This window comes from Anneissia japonica, unplaced genomic scaffold (genome assembly GCF_011630105.1).
Source record: "Anneissia japonica isolate Jap-2015-1 unplaced genomic scaffold, ASM1163010v1 scaffold285010_len649756_cov215, whole genome shotgun sequence".
Taxonomy (NCBI): domain Eukaryota; kingdom Metazoa; phylum Echinodermata; class Crinoidea; order Comatulida; family Comatulidae; genus Anneissia; species Anneissia japonica.
The window spans coordinates 535,390-559,976 of record NW_022699253.1 but is presented as its reverse complement, the minus strand read 5'-3'; the positions used below and the strand labels follow the sequence as shown (position 1 = coordinate 559,976).

At 33.0% G+C, this 24,587-nt stretch overlaps 1 protein-coding gene across 1 annotated transcript in view; it reads right to left on the bottom strand.

The window, feature by feature from the left end:
• Positions 1 to 24,587, bottom strand: part of LOC117102899 (laminin subunit alpha-like) — a 62,394-nt gene that overhangs the window by 25,291 nt on the left and 12,516 nt on the right. Inside the window, exons 2-19 of the mRNA XM_033243349.1 lie at positions 16,058 to 16,294; positions 15,033 to 15,417; positions 14,164 to 14,282; positions 13,861 to 13,951; positions 12,965 to 13,099; positions 12,469 to 12,606; positions 9,844 to 9,981; positions 8,916 to 9,053; positions 8,115 to 8,252; positions 7,598 to 7,735; positions 7,231 to 7,307; positions 5,295 to 5,447; positions 3,324 to 3,429; positions 2,997 to 3,096; positions 2,390 to 2,549; positions 1,957 to 2,083; positions 975 to 1,120; positions 458 to 552 (exon numbers count right to left, since the gene is read on the bottom strand). Coding sequence (XP_033099240.1) covers positions 458 to 552; positions 975 to 1,120; positions 1,957 to 2,083; positions 2,390 to 2,549; positions 2,997 to 3,096; positions 3,324 to 3,429; positions 5,295 to 5,447; positions 7,231 to 7,307; positions 7,598 to 7,735; positions 8,115 to 8,252; positions 8,916 to 9,053; positions 9,844 to 9,981; positions 12,469 to 12,606; positions 12,965 to 13,099; positions 13,861 to 13,951; positions 14,164 to 14,282; positions 15,033 to 15,417; positions 16,058 to 16,294 — 2,621 coding nt within the window. The remainder of the gene's footprint in view (positions 1 to 457; positions 553 to 974; positions 1,121 to 1,956; positions 2,084 to 2,389; positions 2,550 to 2,996; positions 3,097 to 3,323; positions 3,430 to 5,294; positions 5,448 to 7,230; positions 7,308 to 7,597; positions 7,736 to 8,114; positions 8,253 to 8,915; positions 9,054 to 9,843; positions 9,982 to 12,468; positions 12,607 to 12,964; positions 13,100 to 13,860; positions 13,952 to 14,163; positions 14,283 to 15,032; positions 15,418 to 16,057; positions 16,295 to 24,587) is intronic.

Here is a 24,587-nt window from a genome sequence, read left to right as displayed (position 1 = left end):
TATAAAATAAGAAGTCAAACAAAGTTCTGTATCTGTCTCAAAATAAAATATTTATTGTAATAGTACTTTCGACCATAGGTCATCATCAGGTACTGATAGGATAGTGGAATGGTTACAGGGTTATATAGAGAACATATACAAAAGAAGCGGTGGTATCGGTAAAGCCTAAACGGCGGTACTGACATCATAATGAAACAATGAACATAGTAAGACAATACAAACAGCTACGCCTAGAAGGCGTGTAATGACATAGGTCTATCCTTTTCTGTATATCCTTTTCTTTCAAACGTTGTTTTTGTATACCCTGGACCTCAGGGAAGAACATACTAATACTGAGTTTTCAGAGCAAAGAAAGATTTCTATCTACGTAACTACCTCTGACTCCACCGTGCTCCAAAATACACATTATTTTGTTTTGTATTAATGGAATTTAAAATAAATATAAAACAAAACTTACAGATCCTGTGTTTGTCCAGCTTGACAAGGCTCTGCAACCTGTTGCTTTAAGCTACTGGCTTCATAGTAGGCAGAGGGTAACAACACAAGGTAATCCTAAAAACCAAGAGTGAATCTTCAGATTGAAAATTATGCTTAGTAGTTATACTTAAATAGGTGATAGGGAAAACTGTCTCCATTTAGTTACCCTAATGATAGTACCTTTTTACCCTGTTGCGTGGTGTGCAATCTCTAGGCGGAATTGCTATATAATTTACGGCATGCACGAACAGCATGCACAAACAGTAAAACTTCTACAACGCTGACAAAGATTGACCCTTTGGTAATATAAGATCATGCAGACTCCAAAAAGACTAAGAGAAGTCGTAGTGATTCAATGGTGTTTGAATAAAGAATGAAACACTAAAATCACTATGGCTTTTCTCAGTCTTTTTGGAGTCTGCATGATCTTATATTATCTAAAAATATAATCATTGGACCACTTGATTTTTGACCATTTGATCACTTTGCTACCTTACCAGAAGAAGACCTCCAGTAGCCTCAATGGTTGCAAACCATCGTCCAGGATTTAGAACAAATGGTGATATGATGTTACCGCCCTCTACAGTCACAAGTTGTGGCCCAGCTCCAGGCAGAAATAGAACAGGATGGACTTGTTCTGAACCTTCAATTAAAATACAGAAACAATTTAATTAGTGATAATTAAATATACAATTCCCAAGGTGGGGGAAAAGTTACTGTATGTGCTTTAACAAGATAGCTCCAAGACAAGTGCACAGTCCACTAAGAGCAAATAAAATTTGTCATTAACAATTCCAACCATCATTAAGACAACTTATGAAGATAAAGTAAATTTAGAATTTAGTGATGAACAGGGGTTTAGCCAGAAAAACGAAACAGGTCATCCAAAATGGAAGCCAGTAGGCGTGGCCCTGTGCTGATGGGCAGACCACGCCCCCTCCCAAACATAAGAAAATGTTTCTAGGCTATGCGATGGTCTTCATCTCTCACCTTAGTTTAGTGTAATTCTACTCTAGGTCCTCCAAATCAAGAGATAGGCCTAGACCTACTATATTTTGATGACTAATAAAATTTAACTTGTGCTGTTAACAACAAATCTTTATGGTATTTCATTAATTAATTTTAACCATAGAGTTATACCAACACTAACAATATTATGTTGGAGAACATCTCCAAAAAAACTGACAGCAGTTGAATTGAATTTAGAACCAAAAACCTCAACAGTATTACAAATATAGTAACTAAACTAGTTTACCTAACTGCTGCTCTGATTTATAAAATATTTTATTCAACAAAATAAGATGTAAACACCATCACGTATTATGTGTCAAATGTGTTTTTTTTGCCAATTTATGGACATGGTGATACCTAACTAAACCCAAATGGGTAAAAAGACAACTTATTTGCCACATACAATGTTATAGGTGGCCAGAGCTTTCTGTTCAATGACAATATATTTAGATAAGACACATTTTATACCTATACTCGGATCACTTGGTGAAAGTTTGATACTTCCTCGGACTATGTCAGCCCCTGTATGCACATAACATAAGATTATGCGGTAGAGTACATGAGTAACAACATCTACTGTCACAATAACAGAAGGCTGAGGAAAACAAATATATTTCAATAAGTAAACACAGAAATAAACAGTATCATCAAACAACAAAAACAAATGGCAATAATAATGACTATACCAAAGTGTTGAGTGCTTAATAATGACTATACCAAAGTGTTGAGTGCTTTTTAACGATACCAAAGTGTTGAGTGCTTAAATATGACTATACCAAAGTGTTGAGTGCTTAAACTGTAACCGTCGAAACTGCTGAGCACACATATTATCAAGGAAATAAGTACAATATCAATCAATGTTGATAGATATATAAATTAATTAAAAACTGTTAACACAAACCTGAGTACTCTCCGACATGATAGCGTAACCTAAGTAGGAAAAGTTACTAAAAACCATCTCATCGTAACCAATGCGTACACGACCGCCGTTTGTAGATCGACCTTCCTCAATCTCAAACCGAAACTGGTAGAGGTCATAAAAGAAATGAGCACTCTCAGGTCTGTAAGATACATAGTGATTTTACTGACATTTTATTACAAAAATTCTGAACTGATTACCAATAACTGAAAGCATCTTTAGAAACATGATGGAAATGGCATAATTTTGTGGGGAACCAGGTTTTAATAATTTTTTAATTGAAAAAAAAAGCTAAATAGAGTTCCTAGAATTTCAAATATTGAATTTTATTTATTTTTATTATCTCTACTTGACAGTACACCTTCAAATCACATGAATTCAAAATATTATAGTAATTTATTTAAATGAATAATTAATATCAAACCGCAGTATGGGGATACGAGGGGGTATCCCCATACTGCGGTTTGGGTGCTGGCTTGGATTTTCTTTTTTTTTAATTTTCCAATTACATTTACTCACTTGTTCTGCGCATAGACTCTTGTATTTTACGCAATATAAATGAATAACCTTTAACCTAATATTTACGTACTCATCACATCTATTGCCCCTGATTCTCGGACGACACGTACACTTGCCAGTTGACTTATCACACAAGTTATTAATAGCACCCCCAACATCACATTCACAAGCTGTGGAGAGGAATGAAATTATACAGATGGCAAGAAATAAATTATACACTAACCAGGCTTCAAATGTATGTATGTATGTATGTACTTATACACATCTGCAAGGACATAACATGGTAGTTTGTGCCTTCCTTTATAATTCTTTCCCTTTAAAATATTAGACTTTTTCTCATCATTACTGAATATATCCTTGCAAAGCCTGATTGAATGTAACAAGAAAATAGACATACCTTTGCATCCAAATACATCACTACCAGTGAGTTCATATGACTGGTCTTGGCATTCTGTGCACTGCCTTCCAGTTACCAATGTCTTACATCGACACTGTCCTGACACCTGTGAATTCAAATTCAAATTAAACTTTATTGCAATCGAACATACATAGTGATTAGGTAAGACAATTTACAGTAGAAGAAAAGATAAAAACATTCAAAATACAAGACAAACACCAATATTTATGTGGAAAAACATCAAAAATGTACATTAATAAATCTCATGCTTCAAATAGGACTAAAATAAGGTCAATATTCAACATCACAATAAAAATATAAAATTTAAATTGCTCTTAATGTGGTCAATAAGAGAACATCAAAAATGTACATCAAGAGAGGGAGAAAAAAATCTAAGATCAAAAAAGACCATAATTATTTGCAAAATTCCCATTAATAAAAAATACATAAAAAATTGTTATTTAATAATTTTAATTAGAAAAAGCATCAATTAAGAAAAGATAAAAATCATCATTATAATTAGCAATTGAGATAAAAATTCAAATTGCCATTAAAAAAATCATTCAAAAAGGTTTATTGCAAAAAGCCCATCTATAAAAAATTACATAAAAAATGGTCATTTAATTACAAAAAATTTCAATTAAGAAAAGAAATTAATCATAATTAACCAAAATTAATCATAAATTATAACATAATAGCATAGCGTTGTCAACAGGTATATTCTCGTTTTCTGGTTTGCATTCTCACATGACACTGCCTCAGTTGATATTTCCAATTACCCAGATTTAGTCATATTCAGGGCTAGTATTATAACTTCATTTATTACAGAAACACTTCTGTGTTAAATTTGGCCTATAGGATATCTCCCTTCCCATGAACCTGGTTACAGGCCTGTGTATATGGCAGAGTTGTATCCCATTCCTGTGTAACCAGGTGGAGGTAACAAAGTGAGCAGGATATAGGCAGATGGTGATTCCTATGAATTACTGCATGAATTTGTATAATGTTTAAGTTTAATTTCATATATTTCTCAAAAATATTAAAATTTACAATAAAAGAAACAGAAAGGAACAAGCACAAACAAAAATGAGACGGGACACTCCAAAATGAACTAAATCACTGTCTAGTGGGGCCCTTTACAAAAAACAAATGCTTACAATATAAAATTGGTAAAATCTGTAAAACAAGCATAAATAACATATGTGGCAAAGACAAGCCAAACCAGTCACTCATTGCATATCCTGTTTCAGAAATAATGGCCAAAACATGATGGAATGTCAACATTTTTGAAATCTATTTATATATAAATAAATAAATAAATAAAATAAAATATCATGCTATGCTGTTACTTTCCTCATTTTCAATGTTACAACAACAATTTTAATGATTTGGTGATGGTTTCTGCCTGAGAAATGCCCAAAATCATAAACTTTCAAGGCTGATTTCTCAAATATTGTTCTTTAAATTGCTGTATGTTTCAAATCTTGTAACTTCATAATGAAATGTCAGATTTTCATGATTCTTTTACCATTTTACAGCCCTCATTGTACTACTTAAGTAATAACTAAAAATTGATTTTTGCGACAAGTGACTAGTTTGGCTTGTCTTTGCCACATATGACATAAGTATAATTAGATCAATTAATATTAGGAATGGATCATGTCAGCCTCTTGATGTAAAGGTATGCAAACCACTGGTCTTATCATCTTTCTCATTGTCTTTTCACCTTTAGATGATGATAGCTACAGTATATTGTATATATCTGAAATTTAACAACAATAAGGTAAGGTAAGGTAGTCCCGTATTCATTAATTAATGTAGAAATGAGTAGTTAGGAGCTTATAGTTCTAAGCTTTGACAGTGTAGGGTTGGGTGGCCAGATTCTTTATCAGGTAGGGCTAAACATGTCTTGGCTTATAGGACCCCCTCCCTAATGAATCTACCCTGGCTATGGGCCTAGATTTAACGTACTGCTTTGCAGACTTGACTGGTTGAGATGGTGCCAGGTGTGTAGCAGTTGCACTCTTCACATCCATTCGTGTTTGTTAGTTGCAGATTCCAGTAAAGTTCCTTACATTCATCACATGACCTGCCAGTCACATGATCCTTACAAATACAGGCTCCCTTGAAAAAACAAATTTAAAAAATCTAAAATCATGAAGTTGTTCAATCGGTATTTAAACAGAGTTAAAACACACCTTTTTCTATCTTGGTATTTTTTTCCCCTATATTTTTGATAGGCTATTTAGTTTCCCAACACCATTCTGTGAGTTGTGATCTTGCCAACTGCTGCTTAATTGCCAGTGGTCTAAAATTGCAGGAAAAGATCGCAATGGTGTTGGCCCTTCTGCAATAGTCTGTTTCTTATGATAGATTTGTTGTTTCTTAGTCAATTATTTTTTGTGCTATTGCGCTTAGATACCATGTACTTTGCACTATACAAGTCTCTAACCATTACCATTACCATTCTTCCATTTATTGTTTATTTAGACACATATGTATATTGTATGAAGTACTGTAACATACTAAACAATAACAAAAATACAGTGTTATTAACAGTAATGTTAAATTGTTAACACTAAATATTATGAACACAAACAACTATGGCAGGCCATTCGTGCCAATAATCATGGACACTACAGTTATCAACTTTTAATTCACATATCACTGGATACAAAGACTAGAATAAGATATTATTTAAATGTAATAATTTAAACAATGTAATGTTATACACACAATTTCTATGAATTAAGACTTGCATTAATATGAAATTTAAATAACAAGCATGGTTGTGAATTATTACAATAAATTTATTCAGACTCAAAGAATATAATTTATTTGCATGAAAGTATGTATTTTTGATGACAATAAAGCATGTTTGGGGAATACGATTTAAAAATCTATTCCTTGGGCCCTAAATGAAACTAGACTTTCCTCCATTCAAATATATACACATATTTATAACTAGAAAAATTGTCACTCCCCTCTATTACCCCTTTCCATTCACACCTCATCCCTTTAAATTCACACCACATCCCTTTCACAACCCATCCAATTCACACCTCACCCCTTTAGATTCACACTACATCCCTTTCACAACCCATCATCTACAAAAATTCTGTACGCACAATCACTTCAAATTTTCCAATCACATTCACACCTCACTAATAATGGAAGCAAAGAATATAATAGATGAAGAGAGCCAACTACGCACATTGAGAGCATAAACAAATGACGCGCCAAACGCAGCCAGTGGAGGATGCTCGCTGCTAATGGATTTACTCAGTACTGCACTGCAAAATGGTTTGTTTGTCTTTCTATCTGTTTTCCACAAGCAATACTTTTGTCGAGGGCGATAGATTTCCTTATTTTTTTAAATCACCATACTATCGAAGCAGGCGCACTTCCTTTGAACTCATACATAGTGGGCATACTCCATAACGATGATGGTGATTTCCATCGTAACTAGGAGAGTGACACATTTACAAACAGGAGTAAACTATCTTGTTCTATATACTCTTTTTTGACAGTCTTAAAAGATTGTCATTAAAAATGATCCATTGCGTGTGCACCGTTGCATTGCGTTCTCCATAGAATCGCATCGGCCAACGACCGTTGGACACAGGGAGTGTCTGGCTTCAGGTATAAACTTTAATGAATCTTTTATGTGACAAAAAAAAAACAACATTCTGATAGAAAACAAAGCAATGAATGATGACATTCTATATACCACAAAGCGAAATCATCTAAATGTGAATTTGGGAAGTTGAAACCTATTAAAATGAAAACTAATGAAACTACTGTACAGGAAGAAAGAAAGAGAATGAAATGATGAACTAAGATGATAACCAGCTGATCGGAAGCAATGCAGATGATGAACGATAACAGAAATACTCCTTCCACTTACATTAGTCTCTGCACCACAGCCACCAATTGGCTGGCCCTGTAGTTGTTTCTGAACCCCTGCTGGGGCACAGTTACATTCTAACAAAATAAATCCATATCCATAGAATGCTTAAAAATGACAATTCTGATTAAATGAATATTTTTTGTTGGGTGTTTAGGCAATATTATTAAAAACCTCTAATATATATTGAAAGACAGAGGTGTACCTCATACCAAATCTATTTATTATATTTTTTATTTCAACAATTCTTTGTGAGGGTGGTCCCTCTAGCCAGAGCTGATCAATTGAGACCCTCAGTACATACAAGAAAAGACAACAGAATAAAAAATGAAATTACACAAGATATTTAAATTAAGCCTAGACCTACCTTCACATGATGGGAAATTATAGAAGCCGAGAGCACACTGCTTACAGTCCCGTCCAATGTAGTTTCTATAGCAACGACATTGTCCTGTCACCTGATCACAGTTTTGCTGGACTGATCCTTGCTGATCACACTCACAAGCTGTCAAATATCACTCAAATATTTTAATAAAATATCTGTGTGTTTAATATAATTTTGTTATTATAATGGGCTCTTCTTTTAGAAATGTTGCAGTTATGTAAAATTATTTCTCATTAAAATAAAAATAACATTTTTTTTCAAAATAAAGAGGGGCCCTATATGGTTTAATATTGCTCAGTGGTTATAATAACAAAATTCTGGGAAAATGCAAATGAGTTTTACTGTTAGCATTTTAAGTTTATTTTATTTTTAATACATATAATTCCCGGATGATGCATAAAACTAAACAAAATGCGCAACCTCCTCCAACCCTGTAGAAGTACCAACTAATTATGACATAAATCTTTACAAAATACAGTATTGTTAATTTAACCCTTACCAATGCATTCTGGGTAGCGATAAAATGCTGGGGAGCAGGAATCACATTTTATGCCACTGTAGTTGGGTAAACACTGGCATTGACCATTCCCATAACACTGCAGCACATTACCAGTACCAATGCTATTACAGTTGCAAGCTTAATAAAATAATAAAAAAAACACCATGTAGTAAATTAAGAGAAGAGAGTGACTCAAATAGAAAACAAAGAATGTAATAAATATGTTCTGTCTAAACTCCTACATATCAGTATTAAGTTCTACTAGCACACATTCTATTTAATAAGTAATTTTAATATCTTGATGTTTTATTGGTTGTTATTTTAATTTCTTTTCCTTGTGGTTACTAAGTACTAAATCATTGGCACATTCTTGAATACTAATATTTACTCAACGTTCCAGTTGCTTAATCTACATCCTATAAATGGATCTAAACTGTACATCCAGTTTACACAACTGGCTTGTGTACTAAAAACCATCCATAGAAAGAAGTACAGGCTAGCCAGTATACTGATCACATGACCCCTGCGGTTGTGGACTGAGCCAAGAGAGCACTTACAGCTGCTACAGACAAAAAGTGATCCATAATGGAGAACAAATTTCATTGACTCCTCTGTTCAATTTACAATAGTAAAGCTGCAAGTCAAAGCTTGCTTTCATCCACTCTTGTGGGCAACTTATCCAGTAAAGCGCGAGTCACAAGTTACTCAGTTTTTCTCTTCTGAATTAAAAACCAAAACATCAGAATATGTGCAGGTTATCATATAATAATAGGAAAAGTCAAACTTTAAAACTGAACTTACGATTACAGTTTGGAAAATCAAAGTATCCACTTGCACACTGATCACAATACGCTCCTGCAAAATTGTCCTTACATTCACACCTGCCTTGGTTTGTATCGCAGACAGCGCCCTCAGTGCCTTCAGAATGGCAGTTACAATCTTCAATAAAGTAATTCATTTATCAATCTGGTTTTCAGTGTATTATCATAGCAGTAACTGTTGCTATTTGCTTCAAGGGCACATTTAAGTTCAAGTTTTAGCTGTTGAAGTCACCCTAATGATCTAGTTTAAATTAAAGACGCATACTTGTAGGATGGCCACTTTAAAAAAACATTTTGAACGAATTGATAAAATCTGACAACTATTAAACTAACTGTAACATTAATAAAAAACAATAAGTTACCTTACCACTTTAATATTTAATACCACTTGGTATAAATCACATTTAATACCACTAGGTATAAATCAACATTGTTTATTACAAATAATTAATAAATAAACTGATACCAATTAATGGATACCATTAGTGGATAGTATTGCGATACCAGATAGCATAAATTAATTGAAAGCAATTGGAGTAAAATAATTAATACCAACTGGTATAATTTATATAACAATTGGTGGAAATTGATTATTTTGATACATATCAATACCAATTGATAGAAATTTATAGTAACTGATAGCATTTGATTAAAATTAATAATAATAATAATAATAATAATAATAATAATAATAATAATAATAATAATAATAATAATAATAATAGATGGATAATAGCGCAAATAAACGAGGTCTATATGTGCTTGACAATATTGAAGTCAAGAAAACAAAGAAAAAAGCCGGGAAAAAAAACAAAACAATAAACACCCAGCTAGCACCCAAACCGAAGTATGGGTTTACACCATCACCGCCAATACAAACAATGCAGCTGAAATATCCTAAAACTTACCTAGACAATTTGGGTAACTGTAGAAACCTTGGGCACATTCATCGCAAGCTCTCCCTGCATAGTTGACACGGCAACGGCATTGGCCAGTACTTGCTTCGCAAGCAGCATCTAACAGACCATATATACTACACTCACAAGCTGGAGAAGAATTTAAATATATTAATTATGTTTCAGGCATTTGCACCCTATGTGAAAATGGAGAAATTGAAGATGTCAAGCATTTTTTACTAAATTGTCCTGCTTATAATACCATTAGAAAAAAAACATTTAACAAATCTTGAAAATGACCTTCTACTCTGTAACGATTATGATACATGGACACTTTCTTCAACAACAATGATGAAATTAAACTTCAATATGTTTTAGGAGGAGATTCAGTCTTTATTTGTGATGAATCTACCTCTATTTTTGATAATTTCTGTAAAAAATACATCATTAATGCTTGGGAGAAACGCTCACAACTAAATAAATTATTAAGGTCTCCCTTCAGTTAAAGACCACTTGGGAACCGGGGTGTTTTAGTGGTCTTTAGCAGCTTCAGTCTCTAATTAGAATTCCTCTAATTAAAGACCAGCACTAAAAGGGAAAATATCTCTATTTAGAGGAAAATTAGGAAATCATAAATTAAATGTAAGATTATTATTATTCCAAATGTTTAGAATGGATGTACAGTTACTGTTTCTGATTCTTATTAAACAATTTCTCGGTAGTCACACATCAAGACCTGCAATCTCCATTACTATACTAACAACACGTCCATCGTACTAAAACTATCAGTATAGGCCTATTCAATATAGGCACTGTATTCAATATAGAGCACTGTATACACAAAACATATTATGTTGTTATTTTAATGTATATAGTCATATCACCTTTTTTTAAAACTGGATTAAAATCACTATATATTTTAATGTATTTTTTTAGGGAAAAATTGCATTTGGTATGAGATATTACACTATGTTTGAATATTTCATTCCAAGTGTTGTAGAATGGATTATTGCATGCTGTTACTGATTCCTAATAAACCATTTCCTGGTAGCCACTCATCAAGTCTTGCACTCATTCTACAAAAATAATCCTACTACCACTATCGGTATTCAATATGCCTAGTATACACAAAGTATCAGCATTTTAAAATATTAATTTTTATGTCTATAGACTATAAAAGACTGCACTAAAATTATTATATATTTTAAAAGTAGTCTTTTTGAAGAAAAATTTGTCAGTTTGTTCTGCGACAACCATGGCCTTTCATGTCCAATAGAATCCTTATAATTAAAAACTGGCACTAAATGTGATCCTTAGATTATTCTCTTCAAACAACATGCTGTTATTTATTCTTAATTAAGGATTTCTTGGTATCCAGACTTTTAGTCAAGATAGGTATTCAAATGGGGCTGCAGAAATGTGGTCTTTAACTGGAGGTGGTCTTTAATTGGAAGGAGACATGTATTTGGATTTGTAATTATGTAGTGTAATTTTATTCCAATCTAAAGGCAGTGTTATAATTATTATTAGTAGTAGTATTGTCAGCACTAATATGGCATAGGCCCTATCATTTAAGTCCTTCCACCACTGGCAATTTAATCCACATTGTTGTAACTGCAGTTCTTAAATAACTGTGGTTTAAAAGCATACTCGTTCCCCTATTCGCTAAAAAACTGAGCAATTCCGAAGAAGCCCAATACCTTATTTTATAAGACTTATGAATAAGTAGGCATGTATTTTTAATATACAAGCAAATGAACTGATAAATTAAATTACAAAACGACTTAATTAATCCAATTAAATCTCAATACTGACAACTATGAGTGATGTCAGAATTAGCTCAGGTGTTGATGTGATCAATGGTGTTTTGTTTTGTTTTTGTCCATGGTTTTGTGATGTCACATTTTTATGTATTCTATATTTTCTGCTCAGGCAATGTAAATAGTGTGCAATTTAGATTTGTCTACAATATATTATACTGCCTTTTCTTATAATTTTTCGTTTTTAATGATATTGACATGTTAATAATAATAAATATTAATTAATTGATAATTAATATATAGATAATTTAAGTTCAACTTCTGCATTTCAATAATTACATAAAAATCCTTATTTTTAATAATATCGATGGTAATTTATTTGAAGAACTACTGATGTTCGCATACGGTTAGTGTGACAGATACGTCATCATTTTTGACGGCATACATGCATACCTTACTACACGTAAGTGAAAAATGCATAGGAAAAAGGATTTCTAGTAGGATCTTCGAGTTTTTTTCACATTTTACAGTAATTGAGAAAAATAAATGTATCTTTGAATACGTACGTGCCATTTTTGTGACATTTGAAGACAGAAAATTATGATAGGATGCATCTCATTTTGGGGTATCAAAACGTCGGTGCTTGGACTTTAGTGGTGTCAGGATTTAGGCCTAGTTCGCTTGCAAAACCTCTCTAATAATTTTTAAATTACAATTGTTTGTTAATGATGTCAGTGACAATAATTTTCTATAATGATAACGATAATTTAAATAATTAGTTTTCTGCTTTATGTTTTTTCTGAATGAATAAAATCCATGAACAAATGATGGTTCACATATTCCCCCGAGACCAAGTTAGAATCCTAAACAAACTTACACAAACAATATGGGAAGTTGTAGTACATTGGAGCACACTTGTCACAGTTGCGATCACGAAAGTTTTGTTTACATTGGCACTGGCCTCCTTGTGCCTGGCATTCAGCATTTATGGTACCATTTACATTACACCTGCATTCTTTAGAAAAAAAAATTAAAAAACAATAACTAATCAATCAATTTACATCAACAATTATCTTATGTGGTGCTCCTAAATTGAATTAAGAAACGATTTTTTTTTAAATTATTATTATTGGCACATTTTCGTGAACAAGGCTTTCAAATCAAGTTTAAATCATCAACAAAAAAAGGTTTACTGTATTCATATTACCAGTCTAAAACAAGAATCAGAATTTGAATGCAAGATACTCATTTTTAGCTAGGTTTCTGATTTATAAATCTTTGATGTATTTTGAGAGTTTATAGTAGATGATAAATTTATTAATAAAATTAAAATAATAGGAATATAAAACATTCTCAAAGAAATATTTCAATACCTTTGCATTCTGGGTACCCATAATATCCAAGGCTGCATTCAGAGCATGAGGTACCAGTAAACTGTGGTTTACATTCACACTGTCCAGTCAGTGAGGCACAGTTGCCAGTGTGGAACACAGATTGACATGTACAGCCTATACATTAAAATATGAGAAGTTAAATAACAAGGTAATACTAGATTTTGCACAACCAAAAAACGAAAACTTACACATTTTTAAAATGGTTAACCTTTCATTATAATGATAATTAGCTAATAAGCATGCATGATAACAATTTCTTATACCTGCAGCTGTGAACTAAGAAATAATCTGCATTAAGTGCCTGCATCACCAAATGTTAACTGTACACTACAGTATTCCAGCAACAAAATGTTAACCCACAACAATTTAAATAAAGTACGGATTTATCAACCACAAACTTTGGAAGGTTAAGAGGAAGAAAAATTGTCTTTTGAGATTAAGATTCATTTAGGATCTAATAAATAAATAAATAAATAAACTCAATCTCAAGAGGAAAACATTAGTACAAATTATTTTTCTAAGATATAATTTAAGATATATTTAAAAACAGGAGAAAAGGGGTCGGTAACTACCATTTTCGCCAGTTTTTAAATATTCAAAAATCTGTATCTCATTATTACTGTTCCTGAGATTTTTTTTTTTAATTATCCTTTTTCTGTCTTAGAAAAATCAGCTGTACAACACACCAAAATATTTTTCCTCTAGAGCCTCACTTTCAGTACTTTTTACATAGGTTTTTATTCATTACCTTGTATTTCAAATTTAGCTGTTGTTTCTTACTCCAGGTCAGAAAAAAACTTCCATAATAAAAAAAACTATAATAAAATATTAGGAAGCCGGCTCAATTAGGAAAAAAAAGTATATGCATTACTTACGTTGACAGATGGATGGAGATGTGAGAGAGGTGTTACGGACTCTGTAGTAACCAGGTTTACACTCGTTACAATTGATACCTGCAGTGTTGTCCTATGATGAACAAATAAAATTATAAGCTCAAACCTCTGTCCTTAAAAAGCATTTTTGCATATTTAAATGACATATAAGGTAATTATAGTTTTACAAATAATTAGCTAAACTCATCACATAGCCAAATTGTTCTGTTAATTTAAATGTTAGGTGTGTATGGGTAAATACAAAGCATCCCGAAACTACAGTACTTTGGGGGAGCTAATCATTACCTTACAATTAATGCAGACTCCACCTCCAGAATAGTTGCCATGGATATCTAGAGATTCTCCTCGATGATCAACATCTTCATCATAGTAGCAGCTTGTAGCATGATTGAAGCAATTACATGCTGCAACAAAAAAAAAAATTAAAATTTTATATTTATACAATACATTACAGTGCCTCACTTTAAAACAAAGTGGGACAAATTTTTAGATTACATCATTATGGGTGGGTCACCCCAGCATGAACATTACAAGGTCCCGGTTCTGAGCTAGTATATGAGTATCAATTGGTATATACCAGTATTTAAAAAAAAAAAATTTTAATAGTATTGTTGGCGCTGATTTGATTGCTTTTCATGATGCTTTTAATATTTTATAGTCACTTGATGCAATTTTAAATATTTTACAATACTTCATATGTTATATACTGAACAGTAGTCCTTTGTTGCAATGGTGGTTACGTTGTTGTATACAGGTACACCTACATGCATTTTGAATGAATATACAAAGATATATAGTTAAAATAAAAGACACATTTTAAATATATATATGAATGTTGTTTTAAATTCAAAGTTTGTTTCCGTGTTTTAATATTTTATAGTTAGTCACTTGATGCACTTTGATATGTGTTACATTCACCTGAATAAACTAGTCTTTTAAGTACTAAATGTTTTTTGAGTTTTATTTTCTATTACTTTATAGGTTATATACTGTACTGTACAGTGGTTGCAATTGTTGAGCACTGCATTGTTGTATACAGGCGCACCTACATGTATTTAGGATGAATATACCAAGATATATAGTTAAATCAAATACACATTTTAAATAAATGAATGTTGTTTTAAAGTTAACATTCATTTCCGTGGTTCCCTTACGTTCACATTCATTGGCAGTCTGAGGTGTTGCTGGTAACCACTTCTTCTGAACAAATCCTGGACAACATTCTTGGCACTCGGAGCCACATGTGTTATGCGAACAGGTGCACATAATGCGGCCAACTTGTTCCGGTACAGATGTATCACAACGGTCGGCATGACCATTGCACAAGCAGCGTCCCCCGATTGAGATGTCCTTGATACTGTAATAATAACGACGTGTGACTGTCGGATCTTGTTGCTGTTTGGCCATGAGGTGGCCATGGAGGGTGTTTGTTTTTATCAATCTTAGGCGGACATTAGTGGCTCTTATGAAATCTTGGAGTATATCTGATGCGTAGAAGTTTTTTGATCCTGGTCGACCATTTATCAAGGAAACAACAATCTGAAACCAAACCAGAGGACGCTATATATATTTCCTTTGACATAACATTCAATAAATTTCCTACAATTATGAAGATGATATCATTTAACTGGAGTATTTTAAATACTTGAAACATTTTAATTTACATTAAATTATTATATACATTTCAAATTTTCCTTAAATTTGCAATAAAGTTATTTTGAATCTTTGAATCATAGGATGTTGTATTAAAGAACATTAGATCTTAGAAGTAAATGAGGCATAGATAACCAATGAGGAAAGCTGGACCAGATTTGTAATCTATAAAAACAATCTAATATTTCTGCTAATGTTAACCTAAACAGAGATCAACCCTCTTCAAATATTGACTCCAATTTCAAGCAGAATAGGTACATGTTTTATCATAAATCTTTACAATTCTTAATACAGTACATATATACATCTAAAATCTGATGAATAATAAATTCAAATTATGAGAGGGAAACAATGGTTTTGCGATTATATCAATGTTTTCCTTGCTTTCCCTTGGTCCTGGTTCAAATCATGATTTTCTCCACAAGACTTGATAGAAAATAGTTTTAGAGCATGGTAACTAATGAAGAAGTGGGTTTCAATTAGAAGTTTCATCACAGTATATCTTTTGAAGAACTTAATATTTTACCTCTCCATCCTCCAAAGGCACGATATCAGAGTAAGAAGTTGTACAAATGACCTGATCATCAGAGGTCAAGTCCTCGGTGGACTCCATGCCAAATGTTTCTCTGCAATCACTGTCCGAATCTGCAAAGTATTGCCAGGGCTCATACGTATTCCCAAAGTCGGTGGATTTTTCGAGAATCCATACACCTGGCCTGGGAGAGTTTGCAAACTTCAGGAGTATGTACGCTACATGGTACGACTGTAGAGAAGGTTGTAAAATATTTTAACTTCACTATGAAAAATTTCTTTTTAATTTATTTAAAATAATATTTCATGTAGGCGAAAAGAGATGGTATATAATTATTTTTTATCTATTATAATTATCTACATGAAATGGTGATTATTAATTCATATTAAACTTTTACTGTATTGTAAACGTACATAAAACCACTGTTACAATGCCTCAATGTACTCTACCTTCTCTGCAACTACTATTTAATTGATGTAACAGTATGATGATATACCTGATGTAACAGTTTCCTTTTCCTGTAATTTATATAGTAATTAAACTGTAATAAAAAAACTAAAGACATAACACACCCACACAATTCTTCCCACTGAGTAAACCTAACTATAAACTTGGAGCCAAATCATGCTTAAAGATGTATTGTCCATTAAAAATGCAAAAAATCATAATAAAGAATTTTAAAATTAACTTGCTCATTTTGCAGTAACATACAAATTATCCATATGAGCATAGAATTATTAAAGTTAAAAAATGTGTACCTTGATTTTTAAGCTGGATAATATAATAAAAGTAATAAAAGTGACTGGAAGTGTTTCTATCATTTTTCACTATAAAATTATGGGCAAACATTTTTTAAATACACTAATTTCTATTCAAGTTGATAATTTTCATGTTACTTCAAAATGGACAAGTTAATTTCAAAAATGATTTTTATGATTTTTTTTGGTATTTTTTCATGGGACAATATATCTTTAATAGTTACTTCAGCTCAGGACCACCTCAATGCCACCTTTTTTTAAATGTGAAGTCAGTGAACTTTAAGCCGACCCAAAGGCAACCTAAATTTGGCAAGCTAAAGTTGGCTCATGGTATCGCAATGCCTGATCAACCAATTTCCATCTCAACGTAAACCGAACCTTCGTCGCCAAGGTCACATTGATAACTGTCAATTTTGACTTCTTATACCATAATATTTCACGCAAAACCTGGTGCATAGGAAGAAGTCTGAATGTTTTGCAGTTAAGACTCGGAGCGGACTTAAAATACTACTGTAACTGTGAACGAACGGTTATTTTTAATTGTCTGCGGTTAAGGTAGCCCTGGGCCAATATAATAAGTGTGATTGGGCTTTTAATTACATTGTCCACATTGGACTGAATTAGGTATTAAAACCATTATTTTTTGGTTGCAGCTACACATAGCACCAAAAAAAAAAACCCCAAAGAAAACAACTATTTTTGGAAATGTTCCTTTATCACCTAGATATAAATAGATATAATAATAGTAATAGTGTGCCAAGAAATTTAACAGGTTGATTTCCTTTTTATTGTAAAAGGCACAAACCTTACTAAAAATAAAAGTACCTGTTATCAAACTTTTTATTTCAATCACTAAACTTGTCTCTTAAATGCGGAACACTGTTTATTGTTTTACAGACTTGTTTGTTTAGCAACTTTGTGTTTCTAAAGTGTTGGTTTACTTTGGGTTTAGAGTTCATTCTAGATGTTTTGTACATATGGTTTGTTTGTTCTATACTTCAGGAATGGCTAGAACTATAAATGTGAAAACATAAAACCAATGAGGCAAGACTCAGGTCACTAGTATTACTCTAAGTCATTCATCAGACATACCTTGTAGCCAATAATATAATAATTTTGGATTTATTTTTTTCAAAATAATATGTCATATATTACATACATAAATAACTATCTGTATTGTCCTTATTGAAATCTAGGGAAAAAACTCTTGAAATATTCTGTAAAAATATGTATTTCATTTTAAAGAAGTTTATTTTTTTCAAAAATAATTTCATTTGACAAGGGTGATTTTATACAATTGACAGCTTGATCTTTATGTTTGGGACCTCTAAGAGCCTCCCAAAAATCCTTACAACTTGGTCCAGCTTTATTTGCAATTATGATTGATTTATCAACCCTTCTTTTACTAATTTTTTGTTTTATTTATCATATGTACGCTTATTCAGATAATTTTTCAATAGAAATTCACTAGTTGCTTCATCTTTGTCATTTCTTTTAAGATACTTCCTGTGTATTTGTGAAGCATTTTTCCTACACTTAATTGCATTATCAATCTCTTTATCAAACCATGGTTTACGTTTTATGTTAATCTCATCCCAATCCCCTTTTCGGCAGCTAAAATAACAATTGATTTCCATGATTCCCAAATTTCATTGACATTTCCAAATTGGTTAATATCCCAATTTTCAAACCTTTTCGAAGTTCACTGCGATAAGTTAAAAAGTGCTGGTCATTATTTATATTCCAAATCATAGGTTTATATTCTGTTTTCCTTTCCCATGAATCTTGAATAACATTAGTATTATTTAGAGTATACTGTATCTGTCTCTTATACACATCTAGATGTGTATAAGAGACAGATACAGTATACTCTAAATAATACTAATGTTATTCAAGATTCATGGGAAAGGAAAACAGAATATAAACCTATGATTTGGAATATAAATAATGACCAGCACTTTTTAACTTATCGCAGTGAACTTCGAAAAGGTTTGAAAATTGGGATATTAACCAATTTGGAAATGTCAATGAAATTTGGGAATCATGGAAATCAATTGTTATTTTAGCTGCCGAAAAGGGGATTGGGATGAGATTAACATAAAACGTAAACCATGGTTTGATAAAGAGATTGATAATGCAATTAAGTGTAGGAAAAATGCTTCACAAATACACAGGAAGTATCTTAAAAGAAATGACAAAGATGAAGCAACTAGTGAATTTCTATTGAAAAATTATCTGAATAAGCGTACATATGCTAAATAAAACAAAAAATTAGTAAAAGAAGGGTTGATAAATCAATCACAATTGCAAATAAAGCTGGACCAAGTTGTAAGGATTTTTGGGAGGCTCTTAGAGGTCCAAAACATAAAGATCAAGCTGTCAATTGTATAAAATCACCCTTGTCAAATGAAATTATTTTTGAAAAAAATAAATTTAATCAAACAGTGAAACAATATTGGGAAACAATAGGAAGAAATGCATGTGAATATATCTGATTGCATATCATTTAATACCTATATATTTATTCAGAATATTCGTAATGATTTAACAGACACTACAACTAAGCCTACGGGTGGCATCAATCTTAACTTATTACAAGATATTGAATTAAGTATTAGATATTGCTTCACTTGCTCTGGCACAAGCCAAAACTAATAAGGCACCAGGCCAGGATGGTATCACAAATAAACCTTTGAAGAATGTTGGCGATTATTTGGAGTTATCCCTTTTGCATATGTTTCAACAAATTATGCAGCTGGAGGAAATTCCAACCAAATGGAATAAATCTATTATTATTCCTATATTTAAATAAGGCAGTAGATTAGACTTACATAATTACAGAGGAATATCCTTGGCCTTATGTCTATCTAGAATTTTCAACAGAATTATTACTTTTTCAGTAAATAATTTCTGGAAGAGTAAAATGCACTTTCGGAAGTGCAGGGAGCCTTTCGGTCTCAACATATGTAGATGTGAGGACCATATTTTCACTTTAAAAAGTATTGCTGCTTGCAGATCGACAGAGGCTAAAACTACCTACAGTATATGGCCTTCCTGGATGAAAGGCATTTGATAGTGTATGGACAGGTGGCCTATTGAAGGTAGTCTGGAATATTGGAATAAGAGGTAAAGCTTGAATACTCATTGATAAATTCTGTCAAAATGTTGAAGGCCAAGTACGGTTTGGGGATATTTCCATTGGTTCATTTTTAATTGAAAAAGGTACCAAACAGGGATGTACCCTATCCCCTACAATCTTTTCAATATTTATGAACTCAGAAAGGTTCTTGAATCAAACAATGTTGGGATTAAAATCAATGGCCAATGGACAGGTAGCCTTTTCTGGGTTGATGATATTAGCAGGGGATTTTTCTGATGATTGGAAAATCAATTTTAATTTCGAAAAATCAAAAGTCCTTATTTTTGGGAAAACTGATAAATTTAAACAATGTTCTCTTGCCAATCATTAATTATCAATACCTTGGAGTCTTGTCATTAAAAAAGGTAATAGGTTTACTCTCATATGTTAAATCAATCCCTTGATAATTTTGATAATTTCAATAGAGTTTATGGTAATATTCTATGGCAAACAATTGTCTTGCCATCGATTAATTATACTTGTTCTATTTGGAATTATGGGTCGAATTCAGATATGGAGAGGTTAGAACGAATTCAAATGCAGATGGCAAGATACATTTTAAAAGCACCAACTTATACACCGCAAGCGGCATTACTGTATATGGAGATTTAGGTTGGACGCCACTATCCTTATCCCACGATATATATCAAGAATGAAATATTTTGACCGCTTACTCACAGTGAATGATGAGCCATGGCCTAACTTAATGATAAGATCACTTACTTACTAATTTAAATTCAGACTCTACGAAATTGCATTACAAATGTATTAAGTGCGTAGAAAATTCTTTCCGTACCTCAGAAAATATTGACACTTTTTATAGTTCAAATTTTGATAATCCAAATTGGTTTGTGCCATTGAAACAAATCTTACTAGAAAATGGTAACAAAAGATGGTTAGAAGACCTTAATAATAAATCTTCTTTAACCCATTACACAAAGTTAAAATATAAACCTTGTCTTGAAAACTACTTACTTGACAAAACCAATTTTATAGGTGCTCGTCTTAAGTTTGAAACTCGTTCGTACACTCTGCTCTTGATTTTAAATTAAGTAAATGGACCGAAGATAATGGTAGTTTTTGTACCCTATGTAACCTCGGAAACATTGAAGACCTTATCCATTATTTATTTATCTGCCATGCATTGCATCCCATAAGGGAAGATCAATTAAATATACTTAAGAATGATTTAATTGCCTGTAATCAATGTGAGATTTTCTGCAGTTGCAATTATGAGGGCAAAGTTTTATTGTCCTTGAAGAGGGGGGAGACTATTTCTCTCGAATAAGCTGCACACTGAGGCCTCCAAACATTTTATAAGCGCCGCAGCACACATTTTTTTAGGACGGTGTTGTTAGTAATATCAGGGTTCGAAATAACGCTGGTCCACCGGCCAATGGCTAGTAAAATGCATGGCGGACCTGTTAATTATCCCAATAACAAGTCCGCGTGACCAGTTAAAATGTCAATGAAAGTCTGACGAAATACCAAAATCTATAATCATTCACCCCTTAACGATGTCTTTACAAAATATTTCACACAGATAATGTCAACAAGATCGCTATTTTCTGTTTATTGTCATGTTAATGTCTGCTACGAACAGCCTCGGTCTCAGTCATTCAAGGCGAACTGATGAACATCACGCACTAGCCTAGACCATAGAGGAATCTATGGCTAGACCATAGAGATATAATAAGAATACTAGAGCGCTAACAGCAATGTATTCGATGTTCGAAATACGCAAAGCTGTGTGTGTGTACCATCCAAGATGGCTGCCATAGATTCAGCCAATCAAATTTCCCCTGAGTACTATCATTTTCAATTGCGCCCTCAATTTACACAGAAAGTTCAGTACAGCTAGTTTCCCGTATTTTGAAACTCGAGCGTTGCGGTGTATGGGTGTAATGCTGTCTCTTATACACATCTAAAGTGTGTACCTCAGCCGCGCAACCAGGGTGGGGCTGTGAGTGAGGTAGCGTAAATCCTCTATCTGTAAAATTTATTGTCTGTATACCCCTCCCCTCCTGTCTATGTCGAATTCCAAAATCCAAGATGTAATTTGGCGAATATTCTTCTATCAATAATCTTATTGGCGGAATATCAGCTATGACTCGAGTCATCCTAAATTTTACAGATTAAAAATTAAATAGGGGATGAGGATAAAAGAAAATTACCTTCAAACTTTGAGTCTGACAGTGCCATTTCCAGCCATCTAAAAGTGGCAGGGACATAACAGATTTTGTACCTCAGTCCCACCCGTGGTGGGGCTGAGGTGGTTTCTATTTCGAATTCAAGGATTCGCCACTGTTTAATGTTGTACTTCCGTGGCGAATCATCTTCTATCTGTAGGCCTAATTATTATTATTGGGATACAGACAATGAGTACTATATAGACTGTCTCTTATACACATCTAGATGTGTATAAGAGACAGGAATAAGATGTTCTACTTAACCTCTTCTTGGCTACGATAGTTTAATAATTTGTCATTATCAATACTAATTATCATTAATGAAATAATATTCAGTCAGAGGGCTTATTTATGGTAATAATATGTATACTAAGCCAGAAGGTGGCGCTTTCCTACGGCAGCCATCTTGGATGGTACACATACACAACTCTGCATTGCTCCGCCATCTTGCCAGCACTCTAGTTGTTTAATAGCTCTATGGGCTAGACGTACAGAGGGAAATCACCTTCTCCGCATGTTATAGCGACAAGGAGAAGTTGATTTCCGTCTGTGTGAGCACCGTGAAGTTAAAACATCCATGTCATGTACTGTATCCATCCCACAATGCAACGTGGGACAAAAAGTTAATAAACAACGCAATGATTTCCAGACGAAATAACGCAATAATCACACCCTGTAAATGAACCGTTCGTACAGTCCCAATAGCATTGCCATGGAGATTAATTAAAACGACACGCCAGTAAAATGTTAGATAAAGCAGGGAGTTGGATAAAGTCAAAGTTACATTCCATTGTTTTAATAAAGTGCATTATCGCCTATGAATACTTAAAAATCGACTGTAATCAACCTGAAATAATGAAAAAGGAACTCAAAGCAATTGTTTCTACGACGGCTCTTTTTCAGTAGACGTTTAATTCGGATTTGGTATGTTATTAGATTCATATATCAGGCTACATGTAAACTACACTCACATTCCCCAAAAACATTGCTAATGAATTTGCAGAGAATGAAATTTTAATTTGTTAGATTTATTTTTAAAACCACGAGGGTTTCCTATTCATTTTAATAAATTTGTTTAATTAAAAATTTATCGGTTTACACTAAGCTTGTTCCTGTCAGCAAGCTGTCACGCACTATGAAACTTTGGGCGATCTGACGTCACCACAGCCAAGCACAGGGGATTTTTGCCCAGCAACATGACCCCACGAAAAAAATTCACCAATTAGCGGGCAGAGTTTAGGAGGCACGACCTGATATTTACAACAAGTCGCATCGTCGTGACCACAAAGAATGTGTTGTGTTTACAGTTTAGAAAAAAAGTCAGACCGAAAATGCCCGTAAAAACAATATAAAAGCATTCATTTTATTGGTACAGTAATAAAATTTGCTGTGCACTACAGCTAAACAACAAGTACTGTACGTATTATATGTTAAATGTTAACTTTTTTCGTAGGCTAGTCATACCTAATTCACTGGGCTGGCCTACTGTATCTATGCTGCTAAGCCTATTTTTAGCGTCTAGGCCTAGGCTAGGCCCTAACTGGCCTGCCTTATTCGGAAAGGATTCAATAGAAATGTTCCACAAACCAATCTTTCCGGAAAACCGAACATCGTATTGTGAGTGTGCACTACATACAAATAGATTCCTGAATTTATATTTCGCGGCATAATTTCCCATACAGAGACAATAGAAAGATTTTTCTGTATCTGTCAGTGTTACTTCATCGGTGGTGGGGGGGGGGGGCAGCATGATAGCATGTCAAAAATATTGTATTTGGGCCTTCCGAAGTTGGCAAGATAGTGGCTAGTGAAAGGGATTGAGGACCAGTAAAAATATTAATTTACTGGTCCACTTGGCTAGTTAAAAAAAACCTTAAGGGAAACCCCTGAATATTGTAATATAGATTTGGGTAGAACATTCGCAGGACTTAATAATATGTGACTACCAAGAAATAGTTTATTAAGAATTAGTATACAATAACTGTAAATCCATTCTAAAATACTTACGAATCAAACAATCTTACATATGCTATATCATTTCTCAATTTCCCTCTAAATATTGATATTCAAAGACCACTTTTAGTGTCGATCATTTAATTTAGAGGGATTCTAATTGGAATCCAAAGCTGTACCTGCATTAATTTTTCTTTACTACTACTACTGTATACTACGTAAAAAGATAAGTTTTTTTTAAATTAAGAAAGAAACTATCTAGCAAATATGAACTCAATAGTCAAGTTACTAATGACTAATGTTATGATATCTTTGCATTGGACATGATTAATTGTGCAATTTATTCCCTGAGATGTACTGTATACAGTACCTTTGCTAGATGTGTATAAGAGACAGATCTAGAAATGACGGACGAAACGATGATGGTACCCGAAATGCTGTCTTTCCGCTTAAGCAACGTGACCGGTGTCCGAGTGTCTGTCTCT